The 21641-nt window shown below is 41.8% G+C and overlaps 1 protein-coding gene across 1 annotated transcript in view; it reads right to left on the bottom strand.

Annotated features, from left to right (window-relative positions):
• spock1 (SPARC (osteonectin), cwcv and kazal like domains proteoglycan 1) overlaps positions 1-21641 on the bottom strand; it is a 104077-nt gene that overhangs the window by 3966 nt on the left and 78470 nt on the right. Inside the window, exons 4-8 of the mRNA XM_084550238.1 lie at positions 20671-20785; positions 17665-17797; positions 12930-13050; positions 972-1091; positions 440-661 (exon numbers count right to left, since the gene is read on the bottom strand). Of these exons, the coding sequence (XP_084406364.1) occupies positions 440-661; positions 972-1091; positions 12930-13050; positions 17665-17797; positions 20671-20785 (711 nt within the window). The remainder of the gene's footprint in view (positions 1-439; positions 662-971; positions 1092-12929; positions 13051-17664; positions 17798-20670; positions 20786-21641) is intronic.

Here is a 21641-nt window from a genome sequence, read left to right as displayed (position 1 = left end):
GATCCAAAACAATCAATTTGAAAATTGCAGAGATGGAGAAGCGCCCGGAAATACTAAAGCGGAAACACACTACTACCAAGCGGACGATGCATAGTTAAATTTCTGCGCTGTCGCCTTACCTTCTGCGGCAACTTAATGCAGAAGTCTAAACCGCCTATTAGCCTCTAGAGGCAACGGCCAAAGCTTCTGGGCTTTCTGCGTAGTCAGTGGATTTCTGGATAACAGATATTAGATATGCGGGGCCAAGACTTCCCCCTCTGTGCACTGGGAGTCCCTTGTCTGCAGAGTCTTCATATTCACATGCAGATATCTCGTTACAAGAATTTAAAGAGAAGTGACTGGTTTGAAACAGGCACGATTACAGCAGGTAACTGTCTTTGCTCTACTTCTATATCCATTTATCTCCATTAGTGTTTTGTACTATTCTTCCCTCCCTCACCTTCAGGCTTCTGGAAACAGTAGCACCACTCGTTGTTAGACAGCTTGCCGTCCTTGAAGGAGTCACAGGAGTTGAAGAGAGGCTTCATGCACAGCTCATACTTGTCCAGGTAGATGGCACTCAGCTCCGATTGGTCCAGCAGGAGGTCAAAGTTCATGTCTAGCTTGTTGAACATCCAGCCCAGGGAGTGCTTACAAATGGGCAAGATGCTCGTGTCAAAGTCTAGTGGAGAAAAGAGATGGAGAGGCAAAAATAGAAGAAGAAGGAAAAAAAAAAAATAATGATTTCTGAAACTCCAGAACATGTCCAGGTCACTAACACGTTTTAGCACGCTAAGATTTGAGTATGTGTGAGTGTTTTCAGTGGCAGAACTGAGATGGGTTCAGACATGCTGACACTACAGGGAGCAGAGCGGGGTCACTGTCAACATCAACGCCATCCCCTCGTGAGGACTGCTCAGCAGGAAAGTGCTGCACACACACACACACACACACGCACACACACGCATATACTGTGAGGGGGATGTACTCACGTCCAGCGGTGGAGTCGAAGCTGTCAGAGGATTTGAGGTCTCTGTTGGCATCGAGGTGGAGAACTCCGAACCAGTCCTTCAGTCTGGCAGCCAGACTGTGGAGCTCTGTGTCAGTACAAGCTGCACACACACACAAAATAATGAGGAGAGGGGAAGCTGTCAATCTACTCCTGTCATCAGAGGAAAAAAAAAATAACAACAAGATTTTTCTTGCTCCTTATGAAACTTTCATTTTATTTTTGCTGTGTACATTTCCTTTGTAATTTTCCTTTCTTTTTTTCCCCTCCAACTTTTCTCCCTGAGCAAACACGGTGGAGTCATAACACATACTCAACTGCTGCTATCTTTTGACAGTTACCATAGAAACCCAATGTGACATACTCACATACAGTGCACATACTGGATATACAGTCCGCACATTTCATGTTTAAATGGATGATTTTGCCCACGTTAGAAGTCACACACGCAGAATAACCAATATAGACGACGGCGGTCTGTTTGAGGTCCATGCGACCTCATCCTCAAAGGAAAAATAAATGGATGTCTTGCAGTGAGAGGCCACTTGACTGTCGCGTTTGTTTTCGGTAAATCTGTTTGGATTTTTATGCATGATCACACTCCTCTGTGCCACTAAAAGAAAACTGCTTCAGAACCGTCGAGCACGTTGATGTTTCCCTCCATGCGACCCAGACAGAGCGCCATCCGAACAATATATTTAATGACGCCCCTGATTTAAAGCACAAACCAGGAGACAGAAATGCCTCGTTCCCTCTACCCCGTGGGACTGACAGGGTCTGCCTGCAACTCAAGCAGACCTCTGCCTCTCCCTGACTCCCTCTGCATCTCCGACTGTCAATCTCCGTCCTCATTTCTCTTTCGCTCCTGCATGTGATTGACATATTTTTTTCTCATTCTGTTTCTACTGAGGGTTGATAAATGTGCCTGAAGGACAAGCGCCATCCTCAACCTTGCGCCAAGGCTGCCAATCCAAATGCTCCGGCTTTGTCGCGGAGGACAGAAAATGCAGAAGGAGGCTGTTAATATTCTTGCGAGGCTCTTATTGCAGGATTGAGGCAGTTTCCTCCAAAACAAGAAAGGGTTTCTGGGAGTTCAAAGACTTCTGTCTAAATACATATCACAGGCATTTCATCTGGAGAATAACAGCAAATTCTTGGATGGAGGAAAAAAAAATAAATACGACCATTGTAGCCAACTGCACTGACATACCATCTCATCCAGTGTCTCCTGTCTCACATACACACAGGTATTTACTTTAATAGAGAGAACAGGCCAGACAGGTCACCGTGTGAAGACCCGGATCACACATGCCTGTCGTTGGATCAGGAAGCCTGCAGCCTGACATCAAAAAAGGTATGCGCGGGCCACACACAGACGAGCATGTCACACACAAAAGGGCAGCACATATGCAACAGAGTCAGTGGGAGGTTTTTGGCAGGTATGTCCATTCCTGGCCTGAGAGGTGTTGGCATCCTGCTCATAAGAAGAGTTTCTGTTCTTGTACTCCCCAGCCTGCTGTCAAATCATATCCCGGATTCAGGCATGTACGTATGCCAAGACATGCGTATACACGTGGGGACACACACAGTTATAGTGTGGGGTTGTGTAGAACTGCTTTTATAAAATAGTGGATGCCCGCAGGTAACAGACAGGAGCAGAAGACAAATAACATTTATCAGGCTGGCTATCCGTGTGACATTACCTCTGGAATTCTAAGGTGGTCTGTGTGTGTGTGTGTGTGTGTGTGTGTGTGGGTGTGTGTGTGATATAATCCTTCAGGACCAGACAGATAACATTTCGGAGCTCTCTTCATTTCCACGGTCTGGAGCAGAGAAAGGGAAAGCAAAATACCAACAGCTAAACACTATCTGTCTTCACCTCCTATATAAAATCCTCCCACAGGCAGAGGCGCATCCGGCACCATGTTGGCACGTTTCTAAACACAAACCTCTGCGGGGTTTATCCCTCTGTTTGTTTATACCGCCGCACTTCATCCCCGACCACACCGGCTTTTCCCTTCATCGTCTCACTTTCTGTTCCCACTCAGTCCTATTTGAATCTATGATTCTTTTGTTGCCTTTGAGGGCTTCAAGCTCATTTCCCTCTATTTTCTCTCCCTCTCTCTTCCAACTGTGTCGATTTTCCGAGATTCAATACGAGCCACTTATCACACCTAGCTGTATCTAACCCAGTTTCTGTCTGCAACTTAGAAGCCCACTTGATATGTCCTACTCCTCTGCCTTTCTCCCACCTAAATTGCTTTGAGTGCTTCATTTCCCATTTCTCTCCTTGCACACCCCCGCACAGACTCTAAAGATTTAAGCGTTTCTTTACTTTGATATTCACATCTTCTGTCCCTTTCCTCCTCATTCCACTTGTCCTTCTTCTGAGTCCACTGTGCTCTCCATACTGTCCTCTCAAGTCCCTCGGACTTTGACCGCACCCCAGAACGAGTCTCAATAGACCCGTATTAACTTTTTTTTTTCCTCCGCGTGACTGAAATTGCTTCGGACAGGTCTGTCGCCGCCGGCTGTGTTAGGAGTCCTTTTGTAGGGCATTGCGTAAGGAAGGTGAAGCTGAAAATATTCACTTACTCAACACTGGACACAACAATGGATAAAATAGCTTGGTGCACATACTGTATCATATATAATATCCTTTTAGTTTTGAGTTTTATGCAATAACCAGTAATACTGTGTTATCATTTAAATGAAGGTTTGATCTCTGTTTGCTGCTCCACTTCAAAAATCATTAAATTTGTAATTTGGGTGCTCATTATTGTAAATCAGATCAGCAGTTCCCAGCATTCAAGGTTCCCGTCTGTGCATTTTGTCCTTTTAAATGAACACTGAGGTGGCAGGATAAATCAATTCTCCATGTTCACAAATGACTTGACACTAATCATCAATTAGTTTATCTTCCAACAACTTATTCCGTGTAGATTAACTGTGAGAGTGATTTCTAAAAAGGTCCATCATTTCTATGTGACACAGCAACACTAAGACCAAGCAGTGATAAGAAGTGATCCTCGTGAAATCATAACCGGAGCAACTGGTGTGTGAAATTCCGACCAGTTCACCATGGTAACCACCGATGACCAGTCATGACTCAACATCCTGTGTAACCGCAAGAGAAAAAAAAACACAACGACAAACATTGTCAGCTTCGGGGAACTTGAACGTCTCTTTGTGGCAAATTTAATTACAACAGACAGTGAAAACTGGCAGCAGCCGAAAGAGCTAGAAGCCTTTGTCTGAGAAGTTGCCAAAAGTTCAGATCTAAGAATCTTCTCACTTTAAATATTAATAAGGGTGGATGCTTAAGAAAAACATTTTTTCCCCCAATTGCTCCAGTGGAATAAACTGATGTTCATTGAGGTGCAGTAATACACTGTAGTAGAGTATTTGGCAGAGCTGCACTTCCAAACCATCAAACATAGCTTGACAGTGGACCTTTACCCGAGATAAAGCAGATGTTGCAGATGTCGACAGCCAGCCAGACACAAAGGCGGCATTCTCAAACAAGAAACTATCGACCATTGGGTCAGATATCAAACACTCAGCCATGGCTTGGAATTACCTTCTCAACCTCCCTCCCTCCCTTCCACCCAACATTTCCTCGTTTCTGGTGTTTTTCATGCTTGCGGACTTGTTCAGCAGATTCCGGCAGCCAAAACAAGCCATCAGTTTTTCACACACTGAGGCAGACACAAACCGCTCGCTGTATGTGGGAGAGTAAAAGCTAAACTGCAAGCCAAGCACGCAAGATCGAGAAATGCATAAAAGAAACAGTATAAAAGTAAAAAACACATATTCCCCCGCCTGTTAGACGTCATAAAAGATAGATGTTACAAAAACTCAGTACTTGCACACTGTAGTGAGTTAACCAGAAACGACTTCATGACAGTTAAGCAGACAAATATGTTCACAGTGGACCCATTCTGTGTCTTGACAAAATCACTGATTCAATCAACAACTCGCCACATAGTCAAGTCTTTGTCTGTTTTGGAAAACATCTTTAAAATATGCTGAATAAACTATTAATAAGCAGTTTGTGGGATGCAGAGGGTACAGACTATTTGTGGTCAACTATCACTGGACTATTTTAATATTGGTAAAAAAGTGATTATTCATAAGTTCTGGCCTGATCAAAAGTGTAGATTTTAATACTTTCTTCATGTATTACTGTATTACGTGCAATGGACATTGTTGTTGAAGACATCTTTGGACAATACGTATGTTATAGGTCTGAGATGATTTCCATTGTTGGAAATAGTGACTATGAATGATGATTTTAAATAACTTCTTCACCTCTGTGAGTTGGCTCTCACAGCTCTTGCTGCTGCTGCTCCAGTTGCTAACAGTGATGCCGAGCAGGTCAAATCAGTGAGACAGACTTTTACCTTTTTCGCTTCACCTCACTTTGCCCCACATTTTTTTCCCGCCATGCCTCACCTTCAACTCCCAAACAACCCGAGGCATGCCTCAGCGACAGAAAACCACTGGATGAGATGTTTTTAACTGAATACCTAAAAGTGAATTTGTTCCGTGTTACGGTTCAAGATTCGGTTGATTCGTTTAACGAGCCATGAAGAGCCTGCAATTTAAAGCAAAATAAGATGTCAACAGCTATGATACAATGATATGTCATTTTATTAGATGCACGACGTGCTCATTAAATGGATAAAAATCAAAGTAGAGACAAGCAAACACTAAAGTGTTCAAGCTCCCAACATCCACGGGGAGAACAATCAGTACACATGCAACAGTGATGCATGATCCTTTGCATAAAAACAAAAATCATCCTGCCAGACAACATCAATTGTTTTATTTTGAAATAGTTGTCAGAAGAGTCAGTTTCATTCTTGCATTTTTCCATCTTTTATACTTGCGATGCACCTTCTTTGTTCCCTTTTAGACTGGCACGAATACGCAACAGTCTTCCACATCACCAGACGTTGTTAGGAAGTGATGGAGTATGACTTTCCCAAATGACATACGGTGTCAGTCCCTCCAGGCTGGTTTAGGTCATGAGATGAATGTGTCTCCCACGCTTCCTAATACATAACTGTAAACACCAGGAGACATCAGGCCTTGAATTCCTGCGTGGGTCTCCTGTGTCATGCATAAATAATTTAAAAACTTTGTCATATCAAAGGGAGGGAGTGGCTCTAAATTCAGACAGAGGAAAGGTGGGTGGTGATCACCTTGAGACATCAGGAGCGCGGCGGGCTGATCAGATCAAGATAAAAGGTGGATGGGACAGAGGAGTGATGGGAGCCAGTGCAGGGGAGATGACACTTCTTAACAAGGTAGAAAGAAAGGAACTGTACCAGTCAGCAAGGAGATATGAGAAAAGTATAAGGTCAGATTCATTAAAAAGATACAAGGGTATGCTTGATTTTTCTTTGCCCTAAGCTATCAGCTTCCCAGAACAATCTCCCTGGCAATGATTTAAGGTTAGCCCAGATAATCATCAGTAATACACCGTCTTCAAACAAAGAGTCAGATAGCAGTGAGACAGATACAAAGAGAAGGCCGGAGAGAGAACAGTATTAACCCTTAATGCAGTTTTGGACAAAGTCTGTAATTACCGTATGTGTTTTTAATCTCTCAACCAGGAAAACCTGGCATGCACAGAGGGCTTGTACGCTGAGTCTGATGCATTTGCTGTCAGTTTTTGAAAAAAAAGAGAGAAAATATCGGGCCCATCTAATCCTGAGAAGACGTCAAGAGCAATGACAGGTTCACCTGATAAAGAGCCGAGAAATTATTTCCTTTTTCAGGATGTCAGTGGTCCAGTTTGATTTGCAATAGCAATACTGGAGCCGTCCAGTTATTTCCGTACAGCAGCTGACAATATGTCTAAAGCAGGGCTCAGACTACAGGAGCTTTAAAATCCTACCTGATTCTGAAATCAGGCTGTATCAAACACTTCTGGAGGAACTTGGCAGATATCCTTCCCTCTAATCTCAGACTTGCACTCACTACAAGAGTTGAAAATATCCGCACAGCACTCACTTGAGGATGTTATTCAGACTTTGGACATGTATACTTGGAAGTACAGACTTGACAAGTACAAATGGGAAGATGTAGTACGGTCATTCTGTGAACTGGAGCAGCTGTTCACTTAATGAAGCCTGCAAAATGCATTCTGGGATGCGTAGCTGTCCCGAGTCCACACAAGTTACCTCCCCGTGCATCGTCAATTAAACAGGAGGTGCAAGAACACATCTGGGTATCTGAGCCATCCTTGCCAGACATCTCAGATGAAGAAGCGGAATGATTGGAACAGTACTTGGGCAGCGAGTGATGTCGTTTCACAAGTCCGCATTAAAAGAAGTGCAGACAAAAACACGTACTGATAAACGGTTAAAGACTAGAGTGCGCAACTTCCTTTATTCTTTATTCTTCATGCAGAACTGCAGGTGAGATCTTAACCATCAGTTTGGTTCGGTAGGTTAAAGAGCAGATCTGTAAACACCTCACATTGCCAACTAATCCGGGTCAAACCTTGGGTCCAAGTCAGATCCGCAGCAGAATCTCGGGAGGAGCGAATTCATGCATCACTTCAAGGATGTCTCACTGTAATCCTTGTAGTGATAAACAGACGAAATATTTTTGCTGTGTTATAAACAAACAGTAGAGCTCCATTAGTATTAGTGTAACTACTGGACTGATTAAACTGCTGGAAATGATGGCTTTGCAGGCATCCCAACCTCTGATTGTTGTGATAATTGTAATAATAAACTGTAATTATTATCACCGGCCTTGTGATATTGTCGCTGCTACACATATTCCAGTCTAACATAGACAATCATTCAAATAATTTATCACCAAATCAGCTGGTAATGCAGGCCAGATTTTTTTTATGACGCGAGTCATTAAAATGCAGAGACGGTTGGTGGAATAAGAGACACATACACTAGTCTCTGGTGCCAGAGTTTTATGCCAAACCATCCACATGGCTTCCACACTAATTGGGTTTGAATCAACCTAATGGAGTGTTTGAACAAATGACAAACTCACCTTTATACGTGTATATATAGGTATATATGTTTTTATAGTTAGGCCAGATTGAATAAGACATACTGAAAATGTCCTACAGGCAAACTTCACACCGGTCAGCACTCTGGAAGAAATCCCTGAGCAATTGGCGCGTGTTAGGAGAGAATAGGAAGTGTGGAGGCAGAAGAGAGGAGAGCACAATCTGTCCTCCTGTGGGCTCTCCGTGGAGCTGTGAGACCAAAATGCCAGGAAAAATTTAATTTAGCCAGGGGATTTAGCTCATTTAGCCGCTAGCACTTCTCTTTGTTTTGTCAATGTCTTTGCTTAACAGAAGCCGACAGAAAATGAACTAGTATTACTTTAAAAATCTAACTGACCGTAACAAGCACTGATATAGGCATTTACACATGATCGCCTGCTAGACTGCTTTGTGCCAGCTAGAGTCGTTGTTTAACATGAAAGGCGATGATGCTCAGTGTCACAGCAGTGCTGCATTGGGACAGACAACAGCTCAAATTAAATTCAGTGCCTCCGTGTCCATGTGTTAACCTACGCTGACAAACAGCCAAGCAGAGGCAAAGGATTTTGGGGCACATCAGGATTAAATGTCCATTTAATTAACCTGTAATTAGACCAAATCTCTTTTTTTTTTCAATATTTCCAGCTCAGCACAGATTATTTTTTTCCCTTCATGTTTTTCTGTGTCACAATAATGCAGAGACTTTGCATCATCCATTTGTGCCAAACAGACTCAACTTTGGGCCCCGTGCAAAAAAACCCAGCTCAATTTGCAACATTCAAACATCCATCTGTTTTGCAGACCTCTGAACGGTGAATAACGAAGCGCAGAAAAGCTGAAAAAGACAAAAAAGCGGAGGTGGAATTTTAACCGGGTGCTGTGCAAACTGTTGGACCGGAGGCTTGAGATGGAAAACAAACGAGCAATAGAACGAAATTGGAGAATTCGGAGAGTGAAGAGAAAGAGGGACGTGTGGGAGAGATGTGACTGACAAACTCACACGTTCCCCACAGGCCTGCTACCCTGCGGTGAAAAATAAAGGTTATTAGGGCGGCTGAGTCAAAGGAACTCAAAAATGTGATATCTGAAGAGTAAAACTCTTCCTTGTGAAAAAAAAATGAACCATTCAACCTGCTCTTCAAATAAATAGTGTACTGCAGCACAGACTTGTCATCTGCAGCTATCATTCAAAACCAAGGGAGTCAGTGACACACACAGATCCGTAAAAGCTGCTTGATGCCTTTGGTATTTGACATGCAACATTTTAGCAATGGTATAAGACCAAACTATTTGGCTTCTGGGCTGCCCTAATGGCTGTTATAAGAGAAGCTTATGTATTAAATGTATGAAAGTAAACCAGCTTTCTATTGTGAAGCTGCACATTATAAGCTGATTTTGGTTGATCGTTTTTATTTAGACCTTAGATTTAAAATACAAATCATCTCTGTAATTAAACTGATCCAGTAGCTTCAACTGAAAAGAAATTCTCTGCCTTTGCATTTAAAGGGTCCTGATTCTGAGTATGAATGTTGTTATTTTCACAAAGTAATATAAACTCAGTAAGTAGGCCACTTCCTGCCATGCTTCACATTTTATCGAGCGTCCCAAATTTCAACTCACCTCTCAACAGAGAAAGTGAATGAGTTTGTTAAATAAGGAGAAGGAGTGAGTGACTGAGGGATGGATTTTGAACACGGAGTTAGTCAGCGAAATTAAAAAAGATGTTTTCAATTAAACCTCATTGATTAAGCTGTGGAAAAAACACAACTAAATTAGTTTTACCCTTTGCTGCAACACATGTGACTCAGGGCTGAATGAACTGTAATGAAGTGGAATAACTAATTCATGTTTTCCTCTTCTTGTGTACTGTGATACCACTGATATATAAATGTTTAATAATTAAACTCACTCAAACGGCATGAACTCATTTGCCCTTCATTGCTGAACTGTGTAAAATGACTACAAGAGCACTAGAGATTGTAGTGCAGATGAAAATATTAGAGCTCAGCAAAGCAAAGTAAGGACACGATGACATGCTGCATATGGACGTCTAAGAAATTCTCAGAGCGTATATGATTGCATTTAAACTTTCTTGCTTGTGGCCGCTCTAACTGGCTTATGTCTGCCTGTCCAGCGGGCGTCTTCATCAGCTCACAGCGACGCGTATGTCATCTGTCATCTATTTAGACGAGCTTCATCTTTATTTTCCATTCAGTTTAGTTTCACTTTAGTTAAATTGTTGTTGCTTAAAAATGTTCAGTTACTTTCAATTCTTTAAAAATAATAGACTTTAAAAGTAATAGACAATAGACTTCTGGTCATATATATATGCACCAATGGCCCCATGTACTTGTTACATTTTGTTGTGTTGAACAAATTGGACAAATACTAAAACTAAAGACCTTACCAGTATCTTTTTAGTTTACTTTTAGTGGTGTTTTTTTTTTTTTTTTTTTAATTCTGACCACTAAAATGTTAATATTAATATATTAATAGTCATTAAATATGTCATACCTTGACAGCATAAGCAAATTATACAATACTGTATACATCTGTAGTTTAGTCATGAACAATGAGTATTTTCCAGTGTTCTCAATTATACTTTATGATAATGACAATAAAAAAGGAGCTACATTGGCTACATCAGGGATTGGCAACTGGCGGACCTCACTCGCCGTGGCCCTTAGATTCATTTTTGAAAATTATAAATCTGTATCCTCTGCGGCACTGAATCAGTTGTAATGACACAGTTGGCCACTAGATGGCCTGTAATGCAGACGCCACCTTGCACACGCTAGTTCCACCGGGTCTTCTCTGAAGAAGAGACGTGGCTAAGAGCGGAGGAGAGAGAAAACTTGATCGAGAAAGTCGTGTCTTTCAGGTGAAAGCAGACTAACCTATGTGCTTAGTCTGCTTAGAGACGTTATCTGCCTTGAAAGATTTCAATTTAAGTTGCCGCTACAACACGTTGCACAAAGCTATGAGAAGTATACTGAAGCTGCAAGGGCTGCTATGGTAGCGGACCTTAAATCAAAAGTACGCAAACAAAGGCGGCTTTTTACCAGTGCCCACTGCTGCGAGTGGCGAAGTAGAGTGGGTATACAGGGAAAATGTTAAACTGTTTCTTGGTGTAAAAATGCACAAATTAAAAATAATAAATAAAATCACAGTAAGTGGTTATTCTTTTGTTTGCTTCAATAAACACACACACACACACCTATGTGGCCCTCTGGTAGTGTTGATGAAAAATTGTGGCCCCCTCCATCATTTAGGTTGCCCATCCCTGGGCTACATAAATAAATTGACTATTACACTCTTAAAATAATACATGAACTGTTATATATTTACATAGTGGCGTCTATGCCAGCTGCCATTCTTCCAGTGTGTGAATTCCCAGTGAAAAACAAACACAGACAAGTGCAAACACAACAGCCGTGTTTACTGTGAAAGAGATGCTGATGGAGCCCCAGTTGCAGGCGCAGGTGTTTTGTGAACTGAGATATTTACTAGCCTAGTATGAATGTTCAAACCCAGTTTGAACCTGTGGCTCTCAGTAAACACAGAAGAGTGATTGCACATATCAGGCTGCCGCAATCTTTTGACTGTTACCATAGGAACACCGTCTGACACATGCAAAGTGTTGTCCTCACCTACTGCCATGCCCGTCTGTTTACCATTTTGCGTTGCTGATCTAATGAGAGATTCTGTCAGGTTGGGGAACGACAAACACGCGCCTCACTCATCCCTACCACCTCTGAAAGCACAAACACTGGGACTTGCTATCTGACAGATGGTCTCAGGACGAGCTGTTCTGAAAAGTACAGCGAAATTCGTGAAAAGAAGAAGACGAGGCCGGAGAGGAAGAGAGTTGAATTAGAGATAGGAACCGGGGGAAAACTTAGTGAAAAGAGTGAAAGCGGAGAGAGCCAGACAGTAAAAAAATAAGTGCAAGGCTGTCTGTTGACGCTGTCCGAGATCCGGAAATAGATTTCCTTTCTCTTCACACAAACCTATCCACTCGGTCCAGTCCCGGAGCCAAGCTCTCAGAAAATCAAACACATCATTATAGTTTATATTGAGCAAAGTCAGGAAGGAATTAATTAGACGGCAGTCAAGTTGGTTAAACACTTCTCTCTAAATGCATCACTCTCTGCACCCTCCATCATTCAGGCTTAAACTAATGAAGGAGAGTGTGAGATAAAGAGAAAGCTGTCACTAATTAGCAGACACTTTCCTGTTGTATTAAATGTGCGTGATCCTTAGAAATCCTTTTAATCAGAGAGTGATTAGAAAAAGACCCCTGAGAGCAGATGGATAGATAGATAGATAAATAGACAGATAGATTCAAAACAGTCACACAACCCGTCACACCACTCCCCCATCCGAGCGAGCGGAAGCATGTAATGATAACAATCCATCCTTTTCTCTGCTGCTTTCCTTTAGATTGCATTTCTCCACCAGCATCTCTCCATCTATCTGCTGAAATCCTATTTTCATGACAAACAATAAGGCGCACACACTCACTCCATCACTGGTCCCTGCAGCTGTCAAGAGATTTGGTAGATGTGAAGGGATGGGAGGGGAAGAAAATAACATGAGTAAGGGGAGAGGTGACAGGAGAGAAATGGAAACGCTTTGAATCACCAGCGAGTTTGAGGGATTACCAGTGAAACGGTTTTTGGGAGTGGCGTGAGTCACACTGGCGTTTCTGAACGCGAAAATGGCAGAAACGCATCAACTCTTTGTTTGGCCACGCCTCTTCCCACCCACATCTGTACACATGTGTAAAGCTCACATGATATGAAATAGGGAGACAAAGAAGAGTAATTTGCCCTAAATCCAAAGACGTAGTTGTGTTTCTTACTAGTAGGATAGATAGTTAAACATTGCTCTGAATAGAGGTACGGTACTCACCTGTCTTCTCAGTATTGTGTAGTGGTTTGTTGAACTCCTCACCGGGCAAACAGGGACACAGTCCCTCACATTTCACTGAGATTGTCTTCCCAGACAAACAGCTTTGGAACTCCAGTTTACACTGTAAAAAAAAATAAAAATAAAAAAAAAAAACACACAAAAACACACCTAAAATGAGTGATTGTTTCACATACACAAGAGCTGGAAACTTGAAGTGAAAAAAGTACACTATTCCCATGCAGTATACTTGTATACTAATCAAGGGGAGTAATCTGCATGTTATGTAACGTGGCTCTGAAGCCGCTCTCTAGTGTAATGAAAAACTCATCAAATAAATTACAAGTTTAGAGAAAAAAAGTGCGTGGACGAATTCCAAATCTTTATCAGAGTGTAATGGGGCTTCAGACACCATGCGACAACACCACTGCACCCTGAAGCCCATTATTTCCAATGTCTTGCGCCACGCCTCAACAGTTCATTGCAGCACTGAGCAAACTGTACGCACGGCACGTACTGTGACAAATACCTGTGCGGCAAATAAAAAAAGGCATGCAGCCAGGCATGGCAGGCGAAATGAAAGAAAGGCCGATATTGTGCGATTCCCCAAATTATACAAAACAAGTTGGCATTTGTACCGACGCCTCGGGAGGCAAAGGCCTATCTTGTAAACAGGTTTCCATCCAAGTAGGCACATCAGTGGGTTTTAGCAGTCAATTATTTGCTCATGTTTGTTATCTGCTCCACCGTTATTAGCTCTACGGGCTGATTAAAGTCCATTAACTGTAGTAGGTGTAGTATCCATCTAGAATATCTTAAAACTACAGAGGTCTGAAGGGTCCTTCTCGCCCTTCAGATTTCTTCTGTAACTCCAACCCAAACAGTGTTGTGTCTGGGATGTCTTCAAAAAGGTTTACACGTCAGCACTTTTGTCTTCACTACGGCTGTAACCTTTGAAGTCAGCTTCCTGTCTACCTTTTCTTATCCTCAGGAAGAGTGGGCAATCACCAGACATGGAAGGTTTGATGAAGACCCACTATTGAACTGCATTATGGGATCGGTACAGGTTAGGGTAGATGTAGAAAGACAGGACAATTGAGCTCCACTGCACTGTTTCTGACCATTCTTATTGGAATCTGTTTGACTTTCAGCATTAAATGAAACAGATTCGAATTAAGCAATAACAAATCACTTAAATTCTTGAATCACATGCATCATGGCACTTCATTTATGGGATGTGCAGTACGTACAGTGTACTGTAAATATGTGTGATTAAGTGTGCCTATAACTGCTAAAAGTATATAATCACAGTGGATTAAAAACTTGGACCTGAATATTGCACTTTCTTTGCTGAGCTGATAAAGGGAAAGATTTGCTGAGACAAGATCGGTCATTTATCTTCGATGAACAGATGTGTCCATTAGGCAGCCATGTAAACACACCATTAGACACGAGATGCCCAGCGACATTCTATTATTCACTGCAGCCCAAACCTAATGCGATACAAAAAGCAAGATGGACTACTTCTGAATGTAATTTAACAGTACAAATCTCATTTCAGGTAAGTGAGGGGTAAGAAATTGTTTGGACAAGTTGGGGGTGGAAAAATCCAATTACAAGACCCTTCCAAGAGGAATAATGAAATCTGAAATGAGTTATGTAAATTGTGTTTGCGAGATGATGACGACAGGATTTGTCAGCGCGAGACCATGGCTGTGCATAAACATCTATGCATATACCATGCCTTACGCTGGTTAAGCCTAAGGCAGCCGGCACTTTCATTTCCGAGGTTCTTATTCGAATCCATCATTTCCTCTCTGTCACCTCTTTGATAGCGCTGCTAATGTTGCTTAATGAAATTTGTTGACAAAGGAACCGTGTTCTGTCCTACCCTCAACATATTGAATTAGATGTCTGGGGGAGGGAGACGGAGGGATGAGAAAGGAGAGCGTGAGAGAGAAAGTCCAGAAAATGGATGACCTCCCCGAGTCACTGTCAGCAGCCTGAGAGGCCCCATGAATCTTTATGTTTGCCTCTCTCCAGGGGTTAATGTGGTTTTGATGAAACAGTATATTAATACCTGACTTGGTCGAGTAAAAATAGAGGAGAGGAGAGGAGAGGAGAAAAGAGGAAAGGATAGGAGAGGAGAGGAGAAAGGATGATTTAAGAGGAGGGAAGTAATGGATTTAACTTAGTGGGCTGAAGCCTCTCAGGAGATAAGAGCACTGTCCTCTTAATAGGATATTGAGTGTGTGTGAGAAAGAGTGTGTGAGGTTATGATGAGGGAGGCATGTAATGTAATAATAAAACATGAATAAGCCTGTGACCAGCAGCTCACTGGTGAGCAGAGTTTAAGTTGGGCCACAGGGACCCATCACTCCACCAGCTAACTGAACCCCTCCGACTAAATTACCAGAGAGCAGCGGGATTCCCTAACCCTCCTCTTCCTATTGTTCTTCTTGTTCCCCCTTCAATCATTTTGTTCCGTCCACAGTCTCAGCTCACAGGAAGGCAGGTCGTTAAGAAAGTCTACTGTGTCCTGACCTTCTCAGACACAAAGAGTTGAATCAGTTCTTCTGGGCTGGAGGCTTGACTCAGCATTTTAAATGCATGTTTCGTCCTTGTGTTTGTCACTTACACATTGGACAGAGCTCTCTAGTTACTGTAGGAGCTATAACATTAGGAAAGAAGGTTGTGAGGTAGCAGAAAAGCCACTATTAGGAAGAGATCTGGGTCGGTGAATGGGTCAATAAATTTTAGATGCAAAGGAGATTTTATTCCCCATTTCAGATATGACTCTACTCTAAATCTAACAACATAGCTGTTATTCTAACCAGTATGGTTTAGTACCTAGACCACACCTTAGCCATAGCATTGTCATATTAAAGGGGAACTACTGTTTTTTTACAATCTGGACCTTATTTCTGGCATAAAATAGGATCGTTTACTCACCCATAACTATGGTGTCATTTGGAGTCATTCAGATGATATTTAGATCCACGTATATCCATATAGTGGGAGTGACTGGGGCACCGAAACGCAGCCTCTAAATAACGCATTATCTGCCGCGAAACTCGTTCATTTCACCAATATTTTGTCATGATATGCTAGTGCTACTCCCCGTTGAGTCCGGAGTTACCTGTTATCATCATCCGGGGTCTGTAGATTGACCTACTAACCTCTGACCTGGATGATGTCATCTCTGAGCGCCGCGCGGCTTGTTTACCTGTAATTTGCTACTGCTAGTTTTTTGCAACATGGCTGAATATTTTTCCGATTCTGCGGTTGTGGACGACGACTTTGTTTATGATGGACGTCCTTACTGTCTTGAGCCAGAGTATACGGATGAGCAGCTCGTTGAAAGGATAATGTGGAGGCAGGGAGAGGAACAGCTGGCCAAAGAACAACAAACCGCTGCACGTCCATGAATAGATAACAGGTAACTCCGGACTCAACGGGGAATAGCACTAGGGTATCACAACAAAATATTGGTGAAATGAACGAGTTTTGCAGCAGATAATGCGTTATTTAGAGGCTGCTTTTCGGTGCCCCAGTCACTCCCACTATATAGATATACTCGGATCTAAATATCGTCCGAATGAGTCCAAATGACACCAAAGTTATATGGGTGAGTAAACGATCGTATTTTATGTTAGAAATAAGGTCCAGGTTGTAAAAAAACGGTAGTTCCCCTTTAAAACACATTCCTCCTATTAAAGTGCTTTGTTCTGAAATTAAGAGACAAATAATACAGTTCTCAGTAGCGTTTTCAGAAAACACTTCTATCTTAAGTTGTAGTGCATCTAGATAAATAATTGATTATCTTGTGTTGTTGTGGTCTCAAAATGTCTTGAAGTCGTTTTATTTCTTGCAAAGCTGAATTTATATCCAACAAGCTTCCCAGCGCAGAAAACACGGCCGAGGATGAACTCCTTCGCTAAAAGGTTTGCTTCTATCGACTGTGTTTCCTCAGACACTATTACACATGGAAGGAACGTTCCTGACTGCGAGAGTGTTTAATAAATGATACTAAGCAAGTGACAACATTATGGAGGTGTCCTGAAAGCTCAGCTCAGTGTGCTCTGCGGATATTCCTGTCACAAAGACTTTCATTCAGACGTGAAAGACAGTCTGGAGAGGTCTACTGTATATTGACTGTTTGTGTGAGGTTTCTGTGTCCTGCACTGTATCACCCCTGACAACTAAATGGCTGAACACAGGAACAATGAGATTATATAAATGTGGCTGCCAATAAAAATATAAAGTATGATATACCAAGGACAGAGTCTCATTCCTTTAAGTCTTTTTCTGCCAGCAAAAATCAATCTTCATGCTTTTCAGTCTAATCACGAAGGTTAAACCTTGACTGTCTTCGTTCCTGACATTGTGAGTTTTGTAGCTGTGTATAAATTTATGCAGCTCAGAAGGATATTATGAGCAGAGGTTGGTGGCTGCAAATGGGGCGAGAGTCAGATGGGATAATGGACGCTGGAGAGCTCTTCTGAAATGTCCAGAGATGCTTTCTAGCAACTGTAAAGACCTCTGATAGCTGCCCTTGGTCTCGGTCATTTGCTCAACAGACTACGAGAACAGTTCTGCTGGAATCGACACAGTGGAGGTGAACATGGTAAAATGTGACAGCACGGGGGAAAGAGGATTAGAAAGAATTGGAGGGGAAAAGCCAGCTATAGATGAAACATTTAAATGTGAAAAGATGAATCAGAAGCAAATGTCTTACTTTAGAGGAGTAGGTATGTCCATCCGAGCCGCATACAGGAGTTGACTGGAGGGCAGAGCAGACCCTACATTTCCCATGAGCACCAGCTTCCAGCCTGTGCTTGTGGCCTACACTGCCTTTTCTTGGCTTCACACTGGCAAAGAGAGAAGCACGGATCAAGTTTAGAGTCGTGAAATTACTCAGTAAGACAAAGACAAGGTCAACGGACCATCAGTGAAAACACACACACACCTAAAAAAAATAAATAATACATTGAACAATAAATGGTTGGTTCTCAGGGAAAATTGCTGCATTAACTTTTCAAACATAAATATTATTTAAGCTAGACAAATCCGTTCTCTACCTCACAGGCCGTTTTTCTGGCATGTCAGGGTCAGATGAAGCAGATCCCAACTGGTCCAAGGAGGCCTTTTCAATAACCAGTGTAATTACGTTTGATCCAAATCTCGCAGCAATTTTCTATCTAAGTGCTCTCACTGAACACCCTGCTGCCTCCTGATCCATCAAGCAGAGACGGAATTAGAGCCAAACAGACTCTTTACAGAGAAATAACGAATGCAAAAAGAGGGGACACTAATCGCTGAAGAGAACAGGTGGTGATTCCACAGTTGCAAACTTTAGCGAAATGAATAGAAACAAAACACTAGTTTGTAATTAAAAAACACATTTTTCCCTCCAGTACCACATTAACCGAGGAAAAAGAAGAAAGAATAAGATCATTTCAAACAATAACATTACAAAGCACGTAAGTTCAGTAATATCGCATCAAGTAATAGCTTATCATTCATTCCCTTGAGCAACATCTACACTCTGTAAAACTGTATTATTCAAATCCCAGGCAGCCTGTCAGCCACATCCTTTTATGTCAGAAACGTGACGCTCACTGTCTGAGCCACAGCAGAGAAGACGTGCGCAGCACTGATAGATAAAACTGCGTTATCATCTCAATGCAATGAAACAGGTTGATCCCTCTTATCTGGTTCCCATTTAATCCATTGCTTCTCCTCAATTTCTGCATAAACGCAAGGACGAGTATGTGAGAGGGTTTTTAGTCATTAGGGCGTGTGCATAATCATCGAGAGGGAAATGTTTGACGATAAGTAGCTACTGAATATTCACCTCAAACAAAACTAATAACGGTGTCTTTCATTCCTTCCCTCTCTCACATATACTACTATACTTCAGCGCCCTACAGAGAGTTTCTGTGGATGCCTCATCTGGAAGGTTTCTGCTTTAACACAAGCCCGTCACAGCAGGACAGACATGCACGCAAATTAACACTGTCAGCCTCTGTGATAGTTTTTGAATTACAGATAGAGAGAGAGAGAGTCCTTTACTCTGTCGATCTGGACAAAAAGAAGAAGAAATTCTGCTTGGGACTTTTGTGTTGACAGATAATCTCCTTATGAAATGAAAAAACACAAAAAAAACACAAAAGTAATATAGTATATCATTATAATAGTAGGATCAGAGTGGGTACAGTACAGGACACATTCAAGTTGTGGATAAACAGAGTGTACTATTAATTGCATTGCATAATAGTTTGCAAATATCTTGAGAGCCACAAAGTTTGGATTTGCCCTCTGGGAAGACACCAAATCAGTGTTATGCTAATTACTGCAACTAATTGAACTCATGTAGATGAGAAAAAAAGAAAAGAAAAAAACATGGACCAAAGCTTCAGCGCATGGCGCTATTGGGAAAATACAGATTCCAGGTGAATACACATTGAATTGACACATTAACCAGCAAATAAGACTTGTAATTAATGCAACGGAAAGAAAGGGATTAAAACCACGTTTTTTAGAAGCTAATGACTTGAGGAAATTAATTAAACACAAGACAGCGACATAACACATTCAGATGTCTTTTTTGGAGAAATGCTTCTTGAGCTGAAAAATTGAAGAAACCTTAAAACTGGCAATGGTTGAAAACACAAACAAATTTGGTGGCGGCAGAGCAAACAGATTTAAAATTAATTAGTGGTGAGAATATTTATGTGTCTGTCTGTCTGTCTGTCTGTCTGTCTGTCGTTGAAGCACATTGGATCCTCGCAGGGTGCCGAAACACCAAACACAGAATGTTGCTGGGTATAATTCGTATAATCTGATGTGATGGTATTCAGGATATTGTATATAAGTTTAAATTTCTAAGAGTAAATTTGAGTTATAGGCGTTTACTTCATCTTAATTATTATAACTGCATTTTATACATTTTATAATGACATACTATTGCATTGCAGTAACCACCACTCCAATAGTTTTGTATCTGCAGACGGCCCTGATCTTGAATTTGTCCTAATGTTGCATTTGAAGCCCTCTAACCACTATAACTACTATGACTGTAGCTACTCAAAAATCCAATGTTATCGGCTTAATATTTAATGACTTTTGATCATTTTTACAAGAACTGAGCATTACTTAAGTTCTATTCGTGTAATCATGGACCTCAGTTCAGTCAAATGTGTTGGATTATCATATTGCACGCTCAATGTCCGTAATTGGGCTTAATGGTACTTATTATGCGGCACTGCACTCCCAAATGAATGTCTCCTTTCTGGACTCCATCTGACTCTATATATAATGTTACTATTTAATGTGATGAACTGAATACAAAATTACTATTTAGAGCTGGCAGTTTGATAATCTGGTGATACGAGCGCATCATCAGCAGCAGACTCCCCTATAATATTTCCAGTGTCTCTTCACTCTGCCAATCACTGTGACTGGATTAAGTTAAACCCAATTTCTATGTTGTTTGGCCACTGACTTAAATGGGGTTGGCCAAATTATTAAAACCCAATACAATTTAATAGTGCTACAAACCACAGCCTCCACAATTAAAAGTTGAATCAGCAGCTCTCTCTGTTATTTGAAAGAAATGTTGAATACTATAATGTATTCCAATACCATAACATAAAGTATACCTAATGAACTGGCCACAGAGCGTGTGTGTGTGTAGAAAAAAAAATGGATGCATGAGAAGCAAAACAATGATGGCTCTTACCTGTGGGCTGGTTGCTTGTGATTGGTGCAGATGGCTGTCTGGTAGTCATGGCTGACACACACCTTGTGAGGAGGGCAGCGCACCTTCAGACACGGATCCTTGGTGACATCTGGGCCTGAAGAGAGAGAAAGCAGGGACAAACTTCACCTCTGAACCGCAGAGAAGGAGAATCGGCACAGAGCAGCGACTGAAGCCGGAAGTTGATGCAGCAAAACATCAAGCTGTTCGCTTGGTTTTACAGCTGGCAGACTCCTGCGTTCTCTCTGGAGCAGGCAGGAAAATAATGAGTTGGAGAAGAAGAAGAAGAAGAAGAATGGCAAAAGGTATGAGGTAAACGTTGGGTTTTCTGCGTTGTGAGCCGCTTAATGAGGACTATTCTCTCTGTGCGCCGACCCCATCTTCTTCCAAATCAATCTCCACTGTGACATTATCGCTGCGGCAGCCAGGCACAGCTGGCTGGTGTCCAAGATGACAAAAGATCAGAGCAGCTCATTGACTCTGAGCATTGTGTCATTTCACACTAGGCTAACACCGCAAACCCACTTTCATTTGACAGACTGAAGAAAAGCAAAAAAAAAAAGAACAGGAGGCGGAGGAGGTGAAGGAGTCGGGCGGTAAAAAAAAAAAAAAAAAGAAGGACGAGCTTTTAGTACAAATAGAGTGAGAGACAGGTTAACATCGGGCACCGGACTCTGGACTGGTGGTCATGGTGATCCTGTCAGTTACATAGTTTGTATTAAAGAAAGATGAAAGCCCTCATAATGAACAAAGCCAACTAAAAAGACAAAGCCGATAAAATGGGATCAAAGACTGCACCGGTTCCAAACCACACTAAAAATGATATTCAAATCTCAAGTTAATTAAGACTGAGTACAGGGTTTACAGATCAAAGCCCGGTGTTATGTACTAGTCATTACCATGTGGCTCCTAACATCATAAAACGACAGTGGCCGTGTCTCCATTAGGGGCCT

Source organism: Chelon labrosus (genome assembly GCF_963514085.1).
Source record: "Chelon labrosus genome assembly, chromosome: 8".
In the NCBI taxonomy this organism is placed as follows: Eukaryota; Metazoa; Chordata; class Actinopteri; order Mugiliformes; family Mugilidae; genus Chelon; species Chelon labrosus.
This window is presented reverse-complemented; position numbering and strand designations above follow the sequence as displayed.